At 38.1% G+C, this 21,444-nt stretch overlaps 1 protein-coding gene across 1 annotated transcript in view; it reads right to left on the bottom strand.

The window, feature by feature from the left end:
- Positions 1–280: 280 nt before the first annotated feature.
- LOC120534874 (polyamine-modulated factor 1-binding protein 1) overlaps positions 281–21,444 on the bottom strand; it is a 373,314-nt gene continuing 352,150 nt past the window's right edge. Inside the window, exon 39 of the mRNA XM_039762390.1 lies at positions 281–2,510. Within this exon, the coding sequence (XP_039618324.1) occupies positions 2,429–2,510 (82 nt within the window). The 3' untranslated portion in view covers positions 281–2,428. The remainder of the gene's footprint in view (positions 2,511–21,444) is intronic.

Genomic DNA, 21,444 nt, shown 5'->3' with positions numbered 1-21,444 from the left:
TGAACACTTGGTTACAGAGTTTTAATTTTCACATTTTTAAAATGTTGGATTGTATATTGCTGGCTGCCTCTTTAAATAAAATTTTAAATTGAATTGTAGTTTTGTATAATCAACCAGAAAAGGAAAAAATACTGGTACTGCAAATCAACATTCATCAATCCATTATTCAACCTGCTATATCCTTACTACAGGGTCCAGGGGGTCTGCTGGAGCCAATCCCAGCCAACACAGGGCACAAGGTAGTAAACAAACCCCGGGCAGGGTGCCAGTTTACCGCAGGGCACGCACACACACCCAACACACACTAGGGACAATTTAGAATTGCCAATGCACCTAACCTGCATGTCTTTGGAGAGGAGAACAGCAAACTCAACACAGTGAGGACCCGGGAAGCGAACCTGGGTCTCCTAACTGTGAGGCAGCAGCGCTACCCACTGCGCCACCGTGCCGCCCGCAACTCAACATTGAATTGTTAAATGAGAAACACAACTAAAAATGAAAAGTCATTAATAACAGTACTGTAATGACTTGCAATGGAGCTCAGCAGCATAGAGATTTTTGTGTTTTGTACTAATATCTGATTTAATAGATTTAAAAAAAAAATTTACTAGCTAGCACAGCTAATCTACTAGCTGCTGTACAGTTTTTGAACTTCCTTAAATAAAAAATTCACTTTTACTTAAAATATCTTGAAGACTGATAAAATATAATTCTGAAACATAAAAAGAGCTGAAGGGTGCACAATGCAAGCAGACTATAAAAGGTGACAACAAAATACAATGAAAACAATATGCAATTTTTGTCCAAATGGTTGAAGAGTGCAGGATTCACCTCCATGCCTTTCCTTTGCTCAGCTATTTGCACTTGGTGCTTTCAGGTTCACAAATCAGGCCATGATCATTGCCCTGTTAAAAACCTGCTTTTCTATGCTTCCAGCGGAAGTCACATATTCGAGAAGGTGAGGCCAAAATGTCAATATTTTTGAACAGGCTGCAGTCTGTTAAAAAGCAGACCTTTTTAAATGTTTTATTTATTTGCTTTTTAGCTCAAGTCATATACTGTATGCACAAACAAGCTGGCAGAAGGTATGCAACTATACAGTGTTAAGCTTCTGTATAACATATGCTCCTTTTTTGTAAACAGATTGTGCTTCTGGCTTTTAAAGAGTTTATCTTTCTTATTGATTTTGCTAAGTTTAGTTTACTGGAAACACTATGACATTAATGGCTGTTAAGCATTGGCCTAATATATCATAGTATGAGCCTAGTCCCACTAAAGTTTCAAATACTAGCTGTAACAGGCAACAGAGCTGCCAAAAGCCAGATATTGATGTTAGCTGGAATTTTGTAAATGATTCCCTTATTTTTATTTTTATATAATTAGGAGTCCTCTGGGCTGTACTCTCCATACTTTAATTTTGTGAATGAAAAAAAAGGTCTGGGAAACATTCATTTTAACCTGGTGATTTATCATAACTGTTGAAACTGATAATTTATCATAAACTATACTGACCCAGGTTAAACAAACAAGTGTTTTGAAATCTGTGTCTTATACATTTTCTAGGAGACAGAAAACATTTTATTAATAACTAAATCACAGAGACCTCCTAAACATGCTGCTAATTACCCTTAATCGCATTAGGATACCTGGCATCTAATGAAATGACTAGCAAATTTCTAAATTTGGTAAGGTGGTACTCATATAAAACTTTGTGCCCTGATGCACATACTGTAGGTTACTGAATGGTCTGAGGTAAAGTAGCACCAAGTCTTTCAGGAAGAAAGAAACCATAGGCAAGTTAAATAGAAAGATTTCTCTGGCTGGGCAACAATCCTAATCCACTGGCTGAAATAGAAGAGTTGGCTGCTTCGTGGTAGCTTACCTGCTTTGTACTTTACAGAATTCATAAGTTTAGAATTCAGCTACAAGCTGGTAATGGCAACAAGATGTTTGGAGTCCATTCCTTGTGTTTCCTACCAGAGGATTTAATGGCACCTTACAGTCATTTCCTTTTACCTACAATATCACTGTCTTTGAGATAGAAGTACATTCTGTTGGGTATAAGAAAAGCTGGTGTGAAAAAATAAATTAGTGAGCCTTCTGTGAGGTGGAGTTATTCCATACATATTATATATGAAAATCATAAAAGTTTATGTGGATGAGGTAAAACAAAAATGTACAGTCCCTACAGACAAGTATCCTCCAACTTCATGTAACAAATGTGTAGAAAGGGGCTGTGCTCAGTGAAGTCATTCACAAAAAATCTGTCGGATTCTGCAAGGGGTCTAGTTTTGCTTGGCACCTATAGTGGGTTTGATGGATATCACAACAGCTGAACATATCCAAACTGCATCAATGGCACATCCAAGGATCCGGAGATAGTAAATGCCTGTGGCTCGCTGTTGTTAATGACATTGAATTGGATCTTTTAGTTGTAATTCAGACTGGCAGCGAGAGACCTTCTGGTCTTCAAGTTTCCACTGTTGGCCATGGCTAGGCTTGTAGAACGCCTGATAAAAAAAAATTGTTATATATACAACAATCAGCTGTAACATTAAAACCATTTACAAGTGAATAACAGATCATCTCATTACAATGACTTGTTAAAGTGTAGGATATATTTGGCAGCAAGTAAAAAATCAGTTCTTGAACGTGATGTGTTGGAAGCAGTGATTAATACCTACTGAAGGACAACCAGTGAACCAGCAACAGGGTCATGGGCACCCAAGGCTCCTTGATGCATCTGGGGAGCAAAGGCTAGTACACCTGGTCCGATCACATAGAAGAGCTACTGTAGCACAAATTGATGAAAAATGTAGTGCTGGCCATGAGGGAAAGGTGCCAGAACACACCGTGCATCACAGCTTGCTGTGTATAGGACTGTATAATCGCAGACCAGACATAGTGCCCATGCTGATGCCTGCCTACCACTGAAAGTGCCTACAATGGCCACGTAAGCATCAGAGCAATCAGAATTTTTTTTGTTTCTTTACATAACACACATGTAATTGTAACATATTAGACAGTCCTTGAAGTTAGTTCTTCAATATCCTGAATTTCATTTTTTAATTTTTGAGCATTTTTTTACAAATTGGGAAATTAAGTACTGAATACATCAGCGTTTTTTCATAAATGAAGTTATGTGTAATAAAGTGGAATGACACAGGGAAACGTATTGAACACATGAAGAAAGGGTTTAGTCCTAAGTGATGGCATATAAAAAGGTTTCTCATTATCAAGGTGTCACACAAGAAGCATCTCATGATGGGTAAAAGCAAAGAGCTCTCTCAAGGCCTTTGCAACCTTATTGTTGCAAAACATATCGATGGAATTGGTTATAGGCGTATCTCTAAAGTTCTGAATTTTCCATTGTGTGTGTGTGTGTATATATATATATATATATATATATATATATATATATATATATATATATATACACGAATAAAAGGCAAATGCCTCACTGACTCACTCATCACTAATTCTCCAACTTCCCGCATAGGTAGAAGGCTGAAATTTGGCGGGCTCATTCCTTACAGATTACTTACAAAAGTTAAGCAGGTTTCATTTCGCGTAACGGTCATAACAGTTGATAACGTCTGCCATGTTAAACTTTCTTATTTATGGCCCCATCTTCAAGAAATTTGGTAGGCAGCTTCCCTGTGCTAACCGAAACCGATATACGTACTTATTTCGGTGGTATGACGCCACTGTCGGCCGGCATATTGAACTTTCCAACGGTCTTTGTTACTTATGGGCCCATCTTCAAGAAATTTGGTACGCGGGTTCCCAACGCTAACTGAATCCTACTTACACACATATATACGTCCATAGCCTGCAGCTTGGTCGCTGTGTGAGGCGCGTTGGGTCCCCCATCCCCACGCCTCCCATGTAGTTGGCTGCCTGCCTATATAAGGCCGTCCGTCGCTCTGGTCTCTTCATTACCTTCCTTGCATCACCACAGTATTCACGTCTCCCTGGTGATAAATACAGCCTTTTTATTTAATCCACAGCTTCTCCGCTGTTTTATTGTTCGTTTATTACGATTGTATTTATTGTGTAGGTATTTTAGACTTAGTTTACATTGTTCAGGTATCCATTTCCTTTATTGTTCCAACCGTACCCCCATTAACATGTCTATCGAGGTGATCACCATCGATCAAAGAACTGTCACTTACTGAGTGGTTTCCATGCCCGGAGATGGCGCTTGCCTTTTCCATTCTCTGTGTTACATATTGCACGGCCATATCAGGCTTACTCTTGATATCTGGAGGAACATTGTGTCTTATGTATTGAATGACTGGGACAGGTTCAAGGTGTGGACTGATGACGGTACAGGAGATAATTATACTACACAGGAGCACTAGAAGAGTGAAATGCTTAAGCCCTTCACCTGTGGTTCTGTATGTCAGTTGATGGCTGCCGCTGAATTGTTCGGTTGTCGCTTTCAAGTGTACCGAAATGGCCAAATATTTTACACCTTTCGACAACCGCCAATGCCTCTTAAACATCTTAGATTCACAGGTGACGATTTGAGTAGTGGACACTTTGATGTTTATGAAGGTTTCAACTCTCAAATGCTGGATGCAAAGTTATCGATGAAACCGGTTGTATGCTTACAACGCTTGACAGATGCCGAATGTCACTTCAACACAACTACAAATACTGTCATAATTGAAACAAACCATGAAACTCAAACCGATTATGACAGCAGCAATCCAAGCTGTGAGAAAACAGTAAAAAGGAGGCATGTCAGACGTCGTGGTACATTTTCTGATGCAGCTAGACAGAAACAACTTTGTGACGCTGCCACCAAATACTCACAGAAAAATCCACAAGTTAATAGAGACGCAGCCGCTAAATATTCGCAGGCAAATCCACAAGTTAATAGAGCTTCTGTTTCTAGGTACAACCCCAATAATGAAAAGTGGCGCATATGAAAACAACAGGTTTGGCTCAAAAAAGCCGATTGTGGATTTGCGTACGACCCAAACATACATTATGAATCTGACAAAACAGTACACATTGGGAAACTTTGTAACGGCACGAGACTTCAGGTCATGTGTCTGCAAGAGAACCTAATTGAGGTAACTATTTTTACTGGCAGTGGCTCAGGGGAGAGAGTTTTTATTCCTCACATCCCCATTATACTCTCTGATCTCCCATTTCAATTCAAACGCCTCCAATTTCCAGTAAGGCTCTGCTTCGCAATGACAATTAAGTCTCAGGGACAGACCCTACAAAAGGTTGGAACTGATTTGAGGCAAGATTGCTTTTCACATGGCCATGGTTGCATGCTCAAGAGTAAGCTCAGCGCATAGCTTGGTCATGTTACAACTGGAGGGCCGAACTGACAACATGGTATACAAAGAGATCCTTAACAAATAATTATTGGTATATTTTCCTTCAGTTTAAAAAGGTTTACTTTTCTTCTTAATACAAATTTTAAGGCAGTACTTCACTGCTACTAAGTGCGGGTATTTTGCTAGTATACTGGTATATATATATAAACTGCTCAAAAAAATTAAAGGAACACATTGAAAACACATCAGATCTCAATGGGGAAAAAAAATCCTGCTGGATAGAGGACGTCGGGCCCTCAGGCCACCCTCACAAAGTCTGTTTCTGATTGTTTGGTCAGAGACATTCACACCAGTGGCCTGCTGGAGGTCATTTTGTAGGGCTCTGGCAGTGCTTATCTTGTTCCTCCTTGCCCATGGGTAGGAGACAATTTGTTTCAAACCAGTTTTGTAAAATTGACTTGCATGAATGGAATGTTTTTCGATTTCAATAAAATAAAATAAAAAAGATTAACACCCCGCTACTTAACTGACCAGATAAACATCCCTGAAGTTTCACTGACTTGATGCTATACTCTGATTAAAAAATGTTCCTTTAATTTTTTGAGCAGTGTGTGTGTGTGTGTATATATATATATATATATATATATATATATATATATATATATATATACACACACACAGTATATACAGTGTGTGTATATATATATATATATATGTGTTTGTGTATATGTGAAGAAAGTGGGAGTTAATTGGTAAAGCACTGCATTCATTTGGCTAAAACCGAACTTTTTTTTGCAGATTTTCAGAATTGTAAAAATGCAGTAATATGTATTTATATTCTTGCCGCTTCATATATAATTCTACTCTTTCATTTTCTCATTCAAAGTACCACTAATGACTCAGTACATCTTTGAGATTTCAAAGCACTGTTTAAAGTAATAATTAAATACAATGAACACCACACTGTTATCATTGTGTAAGTGGACACAGGACTTTTGCACACTTATCACCATCCTCACTTTTCATCTGGGATGAAGCTTCACTGTGTGAATACTGTTGATCCTTTAGATGGCTGGGTTTTCATGTTATATGTAGTAACACAAGTAGTAGTAGTTATAGTATTGTTTCATTTACAGAGTACTGTAAACTGCTTACTTTCACGTCCAGCCAACATGTGACATGTTGCCACTCACAGATGTCATTATGTATACACATTATTCTCAGTAAATGGGACCGTTACCCTGGAAAGTACCCCAATCTTCTGTGACAGACTGGATTTCCAAGTTTAAAGTGTAATAATAATTATGGTCATGTGGTATCTTGTTTCTTTATGTACCAAGAAGGTTTTCATTTTAACAGAGCTTTGTAATAGTACAGGTTTTCTTACACGAGGCTAAGAAGAACTAATCAGGATTTCAGTCCATTCCCTGGTTGCTATACAATTCCTTCCTTTAACTAAATTAGACGCTTGCTTCTGCTCTAAGTTAGTGGTGTCAGAAGTGGAAAATTGCGTGTTCCTCACAGTTATAAGAAATGTGTCAGATACTGTATGTCTATGATTTACATAAACTGGTTGATTAGTGTTCTTGAACTTTTCTGTTGTGTATCATATACATTATAAGCTGCTCTGCAGAAAGCTTTATCATTTGAACCAGCATCTGTCTGTAGCGGACTGTGACAGTTTAAAAATAAAACTCCAAATAGCTATAGAAATAATCTGAAACTACCAATATTTATTTACTTAACGTAAGTTGATGATACACAGACGGATTTATCATATGTGAAACAAGTGGATCGAACAATGGCCTGTTCTGTTGAGTGTGGGATTCTACTTTTAGCCTTGTCACTGTTTGTGTGCACATTCTCCCTGAATTTTCAAAAGTTTCCTCTGCGGGTCCTGGTTTCTTCCCACACCTCAAAGACATGCATGTTATGTTAACTGGTAGCTCTTAGTCAGCATGGTGTATGTGCATTTTGTGATGTAACATTTCCTGCCTTAGACCTAAATCTTCCAGGAGAGACCTTAATGGAAAAAAGCATATTTAGAAAATAATTTAAAGGTGCTTTGTCCTGTAGTGTACTTATTGATGAATATAGTCATTCATAAATCTCTAAGATAGCAACACTCAGATATGGGGACCTTTGGTTAATTACTCCATTCCTTTCTTTTTCTGAATACACTTGTCCCACTACAGGCTGGAACCTATAAATGCTTCATAGTCAAAAGCCATCCTGTGGTGGGACATCATTACATTACAGATGTCAAGCTCCCCATCACAAAATGACAGAAGCATTATGTTAATAAATTGCTGTCTCACTGACGACATTACCTAGTTTAAGTATGAACTTCATTTATACTTTTCACATAGATGTGCAACTTTTCAACACAAATGTCTTTAACATGATGCATTTCATTTTTAATCATAAAGTACAAGTAACAACTGAACTCTTTTATCATTGATTTGGACAGAGGATGCATATTGGGGAAATAAATTGCATTTATACTTTTAAAAAAAAAAAAATTCCCCTTCTTGTTACCTAAAATGAAAAATCTGTATGTATGGCCAGAATCCAGCTGCCTTTACAATTTTTTAAAAATTTCTCCACAGTCCGCACAAAGAGCTTTCCAATGGAGCTGCTGCTATTAACTATTCAATCACATTAAAAAGGGGTGAAGACATGAAAGGCCCCGGACCAGGCACTTCTGCTACACTGCATTAAGAGCTGACTCTATTACTCTGCTGCTGTGTGAAAAATAAATAGATTGCCTCCTAGGAAGATGTCTGCAGAAGGTTTTTTTGGGTTTGTTTTTTATATATATAATAACAGCAATCTGCTGTGAAAATCTAATCCCAAGTACCATTTACGCTGCATCTTGATAACTTCTGCTCGGAAAAGCGTACAATATGAATATTTCATTCCCTGATTCCCAAATAAACAACACAAGGCTTCTATCAATCAAGGGACCTCCAGCTGGAAGTCAACTGGAAAAAATCTGAAAAACGTCTTTTTGGTGTTTCACTGGTACTCATTAGCAGAATTGGCTTTGGGTTATTATGCTTGTTTTTCTAATTGTCTCAGTGTCAGAGTAATATTGCCTCATTTGCAAAATCAGCTTTTACTTGCTAATTTGCTGATGTTCTACCAAACACCATTTATGGTAATTTTAAACTTGTACTAATGTCTGATATGTTGTCAATTATTTTCCTAAAATACATTACTTTTGTTGAAAATACACATTTGCCTTTTTTACACTTCAGTTACTTATTTATTAGCTTTTGCATTGCTTTTAACTAATGCTATCAAACTCATATGCAAGACTATAGGGAGAGCAGAATACAGACAACTGAAGTGTCCTCGATTCCAGGCTTAAAAAAAAAGAAGTCTCTAAAGGCTTGGTAGCTGAAATCCATGGTTCTCCCCTAAAAGCCAAGTAATGACAGTTAATAAAAGCAAATGAATGATGCAGAAGCACAAGATAGCAGCAAACTCCATCAGCACATCCCTGCCAAATAAACAAGAGTGCCCCATCACTTCTTTAAATGCAATTCATTTACTTGTTTATTTATTTATTTTTAGAAGTACATTTGTATGCACTCATTCTAGAAGCTTTTAGGATGTCCCAGCAGATAAACTGCAAATTATTTGAACACCAGTCAGTTAAACATTGACATGGTGATTTTTTTGAATTACAGAAGGTAAAAAAAACAGCTAGTTTACTCTAGACGGGTTTGCATTGTAAATATTTGGAAGGGAAATGTTTTTTGCTGTATGATGGCTAATCATTACTAGATATAGAAAAACTGGCATCAAGGCCAGCCTGCCCACTTGGCCAAAAATAAATAAATAAAAATTACAACATTTAAATAAATAAAAGCTTCAGAAATTGTGGTGTAAGAATTCTGTTACTGATATACACAGTCCAACCTCAGGATCATCGAAACACTGCCACTGTTTGGTGGGATATCGCTAAGGTATTTACAGTAAATAAAATGTGAACTGATAAACATAATCTGAATATAAAGTTAACACAATTGTGTACAAAATGACAAAAGTGTGTGAGCCATAATTGATTAGCATTGCTTGTGAAGTGACAATATAGCCTGCAGTCTTTTTAGAGGACATCTTGATTCTAAGGACGTGAAGCTATTAGACACTGCTGCCAAGTCACAATCTGGAGCCCAGGATGGACTACAGAAGACATCCTTTCTGATCAGACTAACAATATTGCTCATTTGAAATCTAAACAACCTGGGTCTGAGACATGATCAAACATTAGAACTCTGGAGAGCAACCAGAGACCGACACAAATGGCTACCGTGTAGGGCTTCAGAATAAAAAGATTAACACTTTCTGTCTACTTTCAGCTTTAGAAAACTAGATGGGTAAAAGTGTCTAATTTTTCCAAAATGCGTCAAACTCTGAAAATGAAACCTCTGTTGTTCAGTTATGATGATAGTGTAAAAGTCGATGTAATGTTGGAAGAATTGGTAGCTATGTTTGTGAAAATACAAATTGCAAAATATGCATTCAAAGTAAGTGATGGGTCGCACATTTTTAAAAGGATGTGAAAAAGACTGTCGTTAAGAGAGCTGACAATGCAGAGCCACAGGAGATGCAGATTTCAGTAGTCAAAACACCCGAATCATTAAATATGCCTAACAACACCAGTAGAAGCATGGACGAGGCTGAGCAACATCTACCTTATGACTGCACATCTAAACGAATAACTAAAGGATGTTAACATTACTATGGACATAACAAAAACATGTCATGCCAGAATATAATCATAGCTTTTTAACACATAGTATATCCATAGACCACAATGCTTACCTAAACTCTATATCGGGGTGGGCAAAGTCATTCCTGGAGGGCCGCAGTGGCTGCAGGTTTTGGTTCCAACCCAATTGCTTAATAAGAAGCACTTATTGCTCTAGAAACACTTCTGCTTCATTTTAGTTGTCTCACTCGTTAAGGTTTTGAACCCTTATTGTTTATTTAAATCTTAAACAGCTGCATTCTCGGTTTTTAATTGATCCTTATTAGAAATAAGATGCAAATGACAAAAGAAACCAGCAGTTATCCATTTTGCTTATTACCCTTTACACCTGTGTGTATTTACCGTGCACTATTTGGTTTAATTAAATACTTGGAAGGAAAGAGAAGAGAAAAAAGTGAAGGTTTGAGAATTACCCATCCGTTTTACACTTCAAAGTATTTGGATGATATCTTTAGAATGGAAAAAAAATCTAGGATATGAGAATGACTTGACATAGCAGAGCTAAAGCACTAACAAGCCATGAAATGTAATTATTGGCAAGGATTGTTTTCTAATTAAGCAGCTGGGTTGGAACAAAACCCGCGGCCGCTGCGGTCTTCCAGGAATGACTTTGCCCACCCCATATGAAAATATTCTAAAGTCTGAAATACTTTTGGTCTCTGAAATTTTGGATTTGGGATACTCAACCTTTATTATTAAAAAGATATCAGTATACGTTAAAAATGTAGCAACATTGTCACGTGCAGTTTGTTGAAAGATGTTTCATGATTGTAGACATAAGGCATGATTACTTATACGTGATGTAACTACCACTGTATTAAGTAGAAGGTTGTTGTAAAGTACATATTATGCTTGTATCCTGAAAGGTTTTTATACATTTTACACTTTTTTTTACACTGTTTTTTATTTTTTTTGTACATTTTTTTCTTGCCCATCAACCACTTGTTTTATTCTTGTTTTCTGAACCCACTTTTGTCACTTCATAGGCAGAGGGAGCAAACATATTGCAACAGCTCTGGACACATTGCAGAAACCAATTTTTCTAAATATATTTAGAGCTCTGATGTCACCAATAAGCAGCTAGCTATAAAAATGAACAAATGAAAATATAAAGGATGAATGGATGGGCCACAAAAATTGTTTAATGATTTGGTACTCATTGTGCTAATCACAGGATTTTTTCATCTTTACATTTAAAGGTACTCTCTATAGTAAAGTGTGCCCCCTAGGAGCCACTGCCTTCAAGAAATCTGATTGAAAGACGGCACTAAAAGCACACGTGAGAGGTAGAATACCAATACAAAAAACAATGCCCATCTGACCACCCTGACAGAAAGCAAAGGGTGGCCCATCTACAAAGCACCATCTTATATTCTACTTCTCACTTCCCATTCTCTCTGGTTTCCAATGACACTTTGCCTCACCTCACATTCCAACGTGAGACTCAATCAGAGGGCTACTCCACTCAAAAATGATATATTTTCTTAAAATTTTACTTATGTAGTTTGTAGAGATGGCCGGAAAAAAATGTAATCTCTTGTTTTCATGCAAAATGAAGAGAAAAAAGTTGTCATATAATATAAACCAATTTTACGAAATGTTGTACAACAACAAATGATATGAAAAACATCCATGGAAAAAAGCAAAAAAAATCTCATGGTACTTCTGTTGTATAATCTGCATGTCATTTATCCAGTCATATGCTGAAAATGTAAAAAACGCATGTTGTATTGTTAAAATATTGTTAAATATTTACTTTTGGAATAATCAGCATTGGGCATAAACAGACAAAATTGGGGACTTCATTCTCTTTCTGATATTGAACTGGTTGTCCCACTTTTCTCTTTAAAAATAATTAAAACTTGTTTACAAAAATCATGGGATTGACTTGACCAAAGATAGGGGGGAGAGGCAGGTTTTCAATTAAAAAAGTCATTCCTATGATGCTTTAGAGGTTTCTGTTTATGCCTGGCACTGATTATTCCAAAAGTAACTAATGATGTTTTAGCACATTGTTTACTGTTGTACAGCTCTGGTCACTATTGGCTTCTATTATACAGAATGTTTTTCACTCTATTCTCTATAATTTATAATTTTAATAGGAAATGAGCTTAACACCTCACCTTATTTTTCCCCATGATGCTTCTATAAAAAGCTTGGACTTTCATGCCACCATACTTTGACTCCTAGAAGGACTAGATAAATGTACCCATTGCATGCAAAAGTCAAAGTGGTATTTGAACAATTTGTGAATTTTGTGCTGTCACTGGCTTCGCTGGAAGACCTCAGCTAGATATAGTAGTAGTATATGTAGTCAGTCACCCATGGCCTTTCTGTCTCTGATGATCTAGTCCTCCTGCACTGGTAGTCCATCATTTAATCACACTGCCATGCAGGAGTGTTTTTGAACTCAATGTGTAGATAACACCCTCTGTTGGACTCCCATCCTAATCCTGTGCAAAGCTAATGCTGTTTTGTTTTTAGAGAAATAAATTACACTTCCTTTAGAGTATCTCCAAAATTTGGGAATGGAAGTTTAGAAATAAATGATTATATTGACAGCCTAAGTTCATATTAATAAAGTTATTTCTTACAAAGTAACATTTCAAAAGGAGCAGGCATTGGTCATACCCTGCAGTTGCACTTGTGATTTAAGGGCTTAATACTGCTCAGCTACAATTTGCTCATGACTGCGCTCTTCTATAAGGGCCAGAATACCAGGAAAAAAGTTGTCATGATATTTTACATAAACATATAAAAGAATTAAGTGGGGCTGGAATTTGACATGCCTGGACAGCCTCATGCGTTCAATAGCTTATTAAATAGCGACAGTGATTCACTAGACCGTTTGTTTGCCTACAATGCTCTCTTGCCATAAAACTGCCTTTCAAGGGCTGAAACATTACTAAGTATAACTAAGCAGATTACAGGAGATTTCCTATTGCATGGTTCTTCTGATTTCATAGTATTAATTTATCACGCTCTTGGCTTCAGCAGTTAACTGTTCCCGTTAGTATGCACCACACATCAAGCAGATTAGACCATTGCTGTGCCCTCTTCATGCAAATTTCACTCTGGAGACACTGAATTTTATTCATTTTTACATATGTTAAAGAAGACCTAAGCATTTCATTTTTTGATGTTTTCTTAGCTTCAGGGACAATGCTTTTTGAAAATGGGGAAACTTCATGATGGGGTAATTGAAACGTAATCTAAAGGAGTTGCACGTGCACTAAAAAAACTTTCTGCTTCACTGGTTAAAATACAGCAGCTTCTTGTATTAAGCTGAATCTGTTGTTGGTGTCTGGGACAGCTGGGGTCCTTTTCTGTCTGGGACACCTCTACACTGGAATGAGCAGGGGAGGAGATGTGGCTGGAACATTAGCTCCCCCCAGAGGATAGACGCCAGTCCCCCTGGGTTGCAGAAGTGCCTCGGACTCCTGCAGGGTTTCATGGGAGTTGGAGTTTGGTGTACCTCGTTGGGATCCATGGGTGCCACCAGGGGGCACTACAACTGCTGCTGAACCCTCGAGAGCAGCTCTTCCACCACACCTAGAAGTACTGCTGGAATTACGCCACCCGACACCTGGAGCACTTCCGGATGCCTTATATAAGGGGTCAGCAGACACCACTTGGGGAGCCAAAGTTGGGAGGAGAACAAGAAAGCTTGCCGAGGAGGAAAGACAAAGAAGAAGAAAAGTAAATTGTGTGTTTGGGCTGTTGGGGACACTAAAAAAATAAATCATTTGTGCTTTTTGTATTGGGGCTCTAGTGTCTGTCTGTGTCAGGTTAGCGCGTTACAGTGCCATCTAACAGCCACTCCAGAACATACACACAGTCTCAGTTGTTGTGAATGTTGTGAACAACTTTAACAAATTATCTAATAATTAATAATGCTTTTCCATAGCAACAAAAATAATTCATCTGCAGTTGATCATTAATTGAGTTTTAAAGTTGTCATATTTTTCCAAAGCCAGTTTCACAGTGAACAACGTTTACCTTTATCTAAGTGATCTTAGCAAGGGGTAGAGAATCAAGGCATGTGCCCATGACCACCAATTGTGTAGAGTGAGATCCCCAGCTACTCAGTGACTTACCACAGGTTTGTTTATGTCTTAAGTCGCTGGGGTGGTCTCCTGTGTGTACCAAAGTTGACAACCAATCATCATTTAGCTGAAAGTACAATTCAAACAATCTGTCTGACCAGAAAAGAAGGAAAATTGGTGTTTTGGACAATGTAAACAAAACAAGGGGCTTATCTGTCCAATTTCCAATGTCTGTTATACTACGAAAGAACAGAAAAAGGAAAAAGATGGACCGAGCTGAAGTTGCCATGACTGGAAAACATTCATACAGCCACAGGTGCTCTCAAGCAGCATGTTACAGTTTTTCTCGATCACTTACACACTATTAACAAACTTATTACTAAAAATCCTAAACCATACTGCCATCTACCAAAATACAAAGTAATTTTCCAAATATATAAACACCATTCAGATTTGTTTCACTTTTTGTGCAAAACTCTACACACAGATAATAATACATAATACTTAATAATAATAATAATAATACATAATACTTCATGTCTTCACTATGTGCTCATTTAGTAAACACTGGCATCAACAGCATTAAGTCAGCACAGCTGGAACACATTTAGCACACACTTTTGCAGATGCAAACACTACGAGTCAAAATTGTTCACGTACTAGTCATAGCCTTAGGACAGATAGATAAAAGGGCCATGGGGCAGTTTAATTGTTTGAGGACAATAGGTCAACCACCACAGGAAGGAAGAGAGGTGGAAGAGGGTGAGGAAGAATAAGAGCAAGGAGACAAATGGTTTTAAATGAGATATGAAAACACTTGTTGACCATGTCCTTGTGCATGGGATGTCGATGGTAGAAGCTGGTCAAAAAGTGCAATTATACCTAAGCCGCTTCACAGTAGCTTCTATAATATGAACCTTCAGAGAGGAAAATAAGTAGATCATTTACATACTGCTCTCTACTTTATCTTTGTGGTTATGTACATTGTTACAACACATTGGTCTGTTGGACTGTATGCTGTCTGAAATACACTGAATTAATGCACTGTTTCTCAGAGTTACTGTATGTCCCTAATGTATGGTTTTACAGTTTGTACTTGTAATATTTTGTTTTCTAGAACTGAGAGACAACCACCTGGTGGAGGCAGAAGAACCATGTTTTCTGAAGAGCAAGAGAGGGTAATGATCAATATGGGTATAGCCAACAAAATGATTCACTTGCAGCAGATAACACAGAGGGTTACTGAAGACCAAGAAATCTTCAAGGGATTGATGCAGTCAGCATTTCCACAATTGACCACATTCTTCAAAAATATTAATGAAACAGGCTTATCGTGTTAATTTTGAAAGGAACTCCGATGGAGATAAAAACCAATGCCAATGTATAGGCATTATTTTTTCATACCGTGTTAAGTATCTGAGCGTAGTTAAAGTATGTATTAAAGTACTGTACAGCCCTATATACTATAGAACAAGCTGTACTTATGGCCTCCCTTTTTGTGTACTCTAGCAATGTGTTTCAGAGTAGTCATTTACTGTAGTGTGTGCCATATTTTGCAGAGTATCTTTGAAATAGAAGCAAAACACACTTCTCATGAGCTCATCATTGTTGATGACATAGGCTTGAAGCTCATTAAAAGGAAGAGGAAAAGGAGGAACATAATTGGCCAATGGGCCATTGTGAATGTCCCTGGTCAATGAGGGAATGTGACAATGTGTGCCACTATGAGCCACTGAGGGGTCCTCTACCAACATGCCATCCTTGGTTCATACAACACCATACTTCTACTGGCTTTCCTCAAAGTATCTCAGAGATCATGTATACCAGCTTCACCAGAGGGAGCCAGCATAACCAGAACAGCGATGCTATGTTTTGGGACACTGTCAATTTCCACCAGGTTCGTGACTGGTTCACCAATAATCCCAAATTCAGAAACATATTTCTGCCTGAATATTCTCTTTTAGAGGAGTTTTTTTTTTAGCATGACAGCATAAGGTGTACAATGGAGAATCCCACATTTGTGTTAACCTCCTCCAGGAAAATCAGGAAACTGTTTTTGGACATCACAGTTGAGACTTGCTAGGGATAGATAAGACATGCAAGAGATTACCCCTCCCAACCTGGCAAGGGCTCAAATTGCATGTAATGTTGATGAGATTCTCCAGCCTGACACTGACCAGAGAAGGGATACTGCAGCTGAACAGAATTTTCTTTCCAGTTCTTTATGTATTGCGTTGTACTTTAAAGGATAACATTATTTAGAACATTTCAACATTTGTTGTTTTTATAGTGTTTATTATATATATAATATATATATACACATAGTTACAAAAGTAACATTACTCATTACAGTAGCAGGTTTTTACATTAGTTTTTAAATCGATCTCAGCATGTTGTTAGGCTATGTTGTTGTGTAAGTGTTTTTGAGGCCTTTTGTGTGATGTTTGGTTTTGATATAACATTAAATGGTATTGAGTAGAGAGTTTGGTTTTGACCTGGAAGTTTGAAGCTTGGAAAGTTGAGTGTAAAGTTATGAAATTGTTTTGAGAAATGGAGTTTATTTTCAAGAAATGTGTGTAAGCAATCGAGAAAAACTGTAATCAGCTATCAAAATCCGTTACGGGAGATGGACGTCTAAAGCAGAACTCCATTAGCAGAGGTGTTATTTTTTCATCTCGAGGTATCCTGTATTTACTCAACCTGAGGGGGTTCAATTACAGTGTATGCAAGCATATATAAACATGAGCAGCAGGAAAGGGGCTCAGAAAGAAACGGAAAAGAAAGCAAAAGCTTCATCCATGCCTAGACAGACATCAAGTCCAAGCTCAAGGTAAGGCCTTTCAGAGACTGACCTGGAACAGACAGGCAAAAGCACAGATTTCCTGGGACCTGGCGCTGCTGCATCGTCTCCAACCAAGAGTGAAAGTGGGAACGACTGTGCAAGTGAATCAGGTCACGATAGCATGGTGATTTCAGAATATTCATTGAAACTGAAAATGGCCTTGCCTTGTGTGTTGTCATCTAGTCCTTGCAAGCTGGGAACATCGACTTTAACTGGCATTGCCACTTCACCCGTGGAGCACACAGAATACCGAAATGATCTGTCCGAACTGCAGGTGACGATCGCCGCAATGGCCACCGCTCAAGACATAAAGGAGCTCAAAAATTATTTAAAGAAAGAAATAAAGGACATACACAAGACAAATGAGAACCTGCTTCAGGATATTAAAGACCAGGAAAAACATTTAAATAATCGCTGTGAGGCAACATTTAAAAGTATGCTAGAAACAATTGAGGAACAAATACAGGAAAATGTGTTTGAGAATAAACTGAGAGCACTTGTCGCTCATTTGGAAAAAGTTAAGCAAACATTCACGACTTAAATTTAAATAGTTGAACAACTGGCATCTACCACTGATGGAAAAGCAATGGCTGCAAATTCTGAATGCAAAGTACTATGAGACAGACTTGCTGCACTGGAAGGTGGATGCAAAAGGAATAATATTAGAAGCGAAGGTCTCCTTGAGAATTGTGAAAAGTCCAAACCCAGTGAAGTATTCTCTAAAATAACTGGAGAGGACTTCAGATTAGACACAGAGATAGCAGCAGCTTACCACATACGCGGATCAAAAAACTCTAAATTTGGACTATTACCATGCATTTTGAAAAATTACAATCTAAATTACATACAATGTTACTTCTCAGACAGAAACAAGAGATAATATTTGAAAATAACCACATTTGTGTTTTCCCTGATTTCTCACCCTCAACAACTGCTAAACATGCTGCTTTTCACAACATTAAACAGCACTTACAGAAAGTCAAGATCAGATACAGCATCTTGTATCCTGCCAAACTGAAAGTGGACATTCAAGGCAAGCGCTAAATTTTTACTTCTACGAAGGAAGCAGAAGAAGGGTTAAGAAAACTGATCCGACACTTTTTTGAAATACGATTGTGAGTCGCATCCTGTCATAGCATGGCAAAGAAGATCTCACCATCTGTTTGATCCGCTTGCAATGATACTGGTACCTTAATTATACATCATTTTCCCTTCTCTGTCACCTTTTGTTTATGCCTTAATTACAATTATATGTGTATATGTATGTATGTGTATTTTTTTTTTCCTTTAAGGAGAGTTTTACATCATACCCTTGGTTTATTGCATTAGGGCTTACCATGCTTATCCAGGGCTACTGTTTAACATCATTCCCTAGGTTTACTCTGTCAAGACGGTTTAAGATTATATATTATGCTTATAGTATTTGGATGCTACTGTCAATAGATATCTCTATTTTAATCCTTATATGCCGCTGGGGGGCTTTTTTTGTTTTGGATGTACTCTGTCTCTTGGTATGTCAGAGGACTGGCACTTTGTGAAGTGTGGTCCAGCCTCACATAGGGATGCAAAAGAGGGTGGGGGCAGGGGGGCTATGGTAGGAGAGAAAGAGAACAAGCTATTTCTAATCTATCCTTTTAATCCTTATAATTATAGGTGCCAACATAACAATGGGCTTCATGGCAATAACTCCTAGGAAAATTGGAAATTAAAGTCAAATCTGTCTTATCTTAAGTTAAGACCACAAAATGACAGCAAAAGTTCAGAAGCAATATCTCCATGACCAAACAGTTAACTTTGTGAGCTGGAATGTTAAATGTCTGAATCATGAATTAAAGAGAAAGAAAATATTCTCTCACTTAACAGGTCCAATAGCTAAACTAGTATTTTTACAGGAGACCTACTTATTAAGCAAGGATTAGTCTCGGCTGCACAGAGACTGGACTGGCCAAATATTCCATTCCTGCTTCACAAAGAAAACTAAGTGTGTGGGAATTCTTATACATATAACAGTCTCACTTGCAGGATCAGATGTAGCATCTGATCCTGAAGGGACATATGTGATTTATTTAACTGTAAAGTGATTTTGATAAATATCTATGTACCCAATGTGGATGATAGGGACTTCATCCAAAATGTATTTGCAACCAATCTCAATGTGAACATTCCTAAAATGATAATGGCCGGAGACTTTAATTGTGTTTTAAATCCACTCTTAGATAGGTCTCCTGTCACAGGGGTGATGCCATCTAACACTCCAAAGACAATTACACAGTTTGTAACTGATCATAACCTATCAGACCGCTGGAGATTTCTAAACCCAAATTCGAGAGAATATTCTTTCTACTCACCAGTGCATCACTGCTACTCAAGAACTGATTATTTCTTTGTGGTTAACAATTTCTTGCCTACGATTAAATCTTGTATGTAGGACGCTATTGTTATCTCCGACCATGCCTAATATACTCATCTCGCAGTTGACGTCTTAACCCACTTTTATTAGCAGACTAGTAAAATACCCGTGCTTCGCAGCGGAGAAGTAGTGTGTTAAAGAAGTAATGAAAAAGAAAAGGAAACATTTTAAAAATAACATAACATGATTGTCAATGTAATTGTTTTGTCACTGTTATGAGTGTTGCTGTCATATATATATATATATATATATATATATATACACACACACACACACACACACAAACATATATATACAAATACACATATACATACAGTATATATAAACTGCTCAAAAAAATTAAAGGAACACTTTGAAAACACATCAGATCTCAATGGGAAAAAGAAATCCTCCTGGATATCTAAACTGATATAGACTGGGTAATGTGTTAGGAACGAAAGGATGCCACATCGTTTGATGGAAATGAAAATGATCAACCTACAGAGCCCTGAATTCAAAGAGGCCCCAAAAATCAGAGTGAAAAAATTATGTGGCAGGCTAATCCATTTTGCCAAAATTTAATTGCAGCAACTCAAAATTGTACGCAGCACTTTGTATGGCCCCTGTGTTCTTGTATACATGCCTGACAACATCGGTGCATGCTTCTAATGAGATGACAGATGGTGTTGTGGGGGATCTCCTCACAGATCTGGACCAGGGCATCACTGAGCTCCTGGACAGTCTGAGGTGCAACCTGGTGGCATTGGATGGACCAAAACATAATGTCCCAGAGGTGTTCTATTGGATTTAGGTCAGGAAAGTGTGGTGGCCAGTCAATGGTATCAATTCCTTCATCCTCCAGGAACTGCCTGCATACTCTCACCACATGAGGCCAGGAATTGTCGTGCACCAGGAGCCACTGTACCAGCACAGGGTCTGACAATAGGTCCAAGGATTTCATCCTGATACCTAATGGCAGCCAAGGTGCCTTTGTCAAGCCTGTAGTGGTCTGTGTGACCCTCCATGGATATGCCTCCCCAGACAATCATTAACCCACCACCAAACTGCTCATGCTGAATGATGTTACAGGCAGCATAATGTTCTCCATGGCTTCTCCAGACCCTTTCACTTCTGTCACGTGCTCAGGGTGAACCTGCTCTCATCTGTAAAAGCACAGGGTACCAGTGGTGCATCTGCCAATTCTGGTATTCTATGGCGAATGCCAATCGAGCTGCATGCTGCTGGGCAGTGAGCTCAGGGCCCATTAGAGGACATGGGGCCCTTGGGTCACCCTCATGAAGTCTTTCTGGTTGTTTGGTCAGAGACACTCACACCAGTGGCCTGCTGGAGGTCATTTTGTAGGGCTCTGGCAGTGCTCATCCTGTTCCTCCTTGCCCAAAGGAGCAGATACTGGTCCTGCTGATGGGTTATGGACCTTCTATGGCCCTCTCCAGCTCTCCTATAGTAACTGCTTGTCTCCTAGAATCTCCTCCATGCCCTTGAGATTATGCAGGGAGACACAGCAAACCTTCTGGCAATGACACGTATTGATGTGCCATCCTGGAGAAGTTGGACTACCTGTGCAACCTCTGTAGGGTCCAGGTATCGCCTTATGCTACCAGTAGTGACACTGACTGTAGCCAAATGCAAAACTAGTGAAGAAACAGTCAGAAAAGATGAGGAGGGAAAAATGTCAGTGGCCTTCACCTGTTAAACCATTCCTGTTTTGGGGTTCATCTCATTGTTGCCCCTCTAGTGCATCTGTTGTTAATTTCATTAACACCACAGCAGCTGAAACTGATTAACAACCCCCTCTGCTACTTAACTGACCAGATTAATATCCCATAAGTTTCAATGACTTTATGCTATACTCTGATTAAAAAGTGTTCCTTTAATTCTTTTGAGCAGTATATCTACATATGTACACACATACATATACATATATATAAATATATACACACACACACACACACACATACATATATATATACATAAACATATATATATAGATACACATATACATATACATACATATCCACTATATACATATACACATATATATATATATACACATATATTATATATAT

The sequence above is a fragment of the Polypterus senegalus genome, chromosome 9 (genome assembly GCF_016835505.1).
Source record: "Polypterus senegalus isolate Bchr_013 chromosome 9, ASM1683550v1, whole genome shotgun sequence".
NCBI classification, from domain to species: Eukaryota; Metazoa; Chordata; class Cladistia; order Polypteriformes; family Polypteridae; genus Polypterus; species Polypterus senegalus.
Note: the sequence above shows the minus strand (reverse complement) of the source record. Positions and strands in the feature narration are given on the sequence as shown.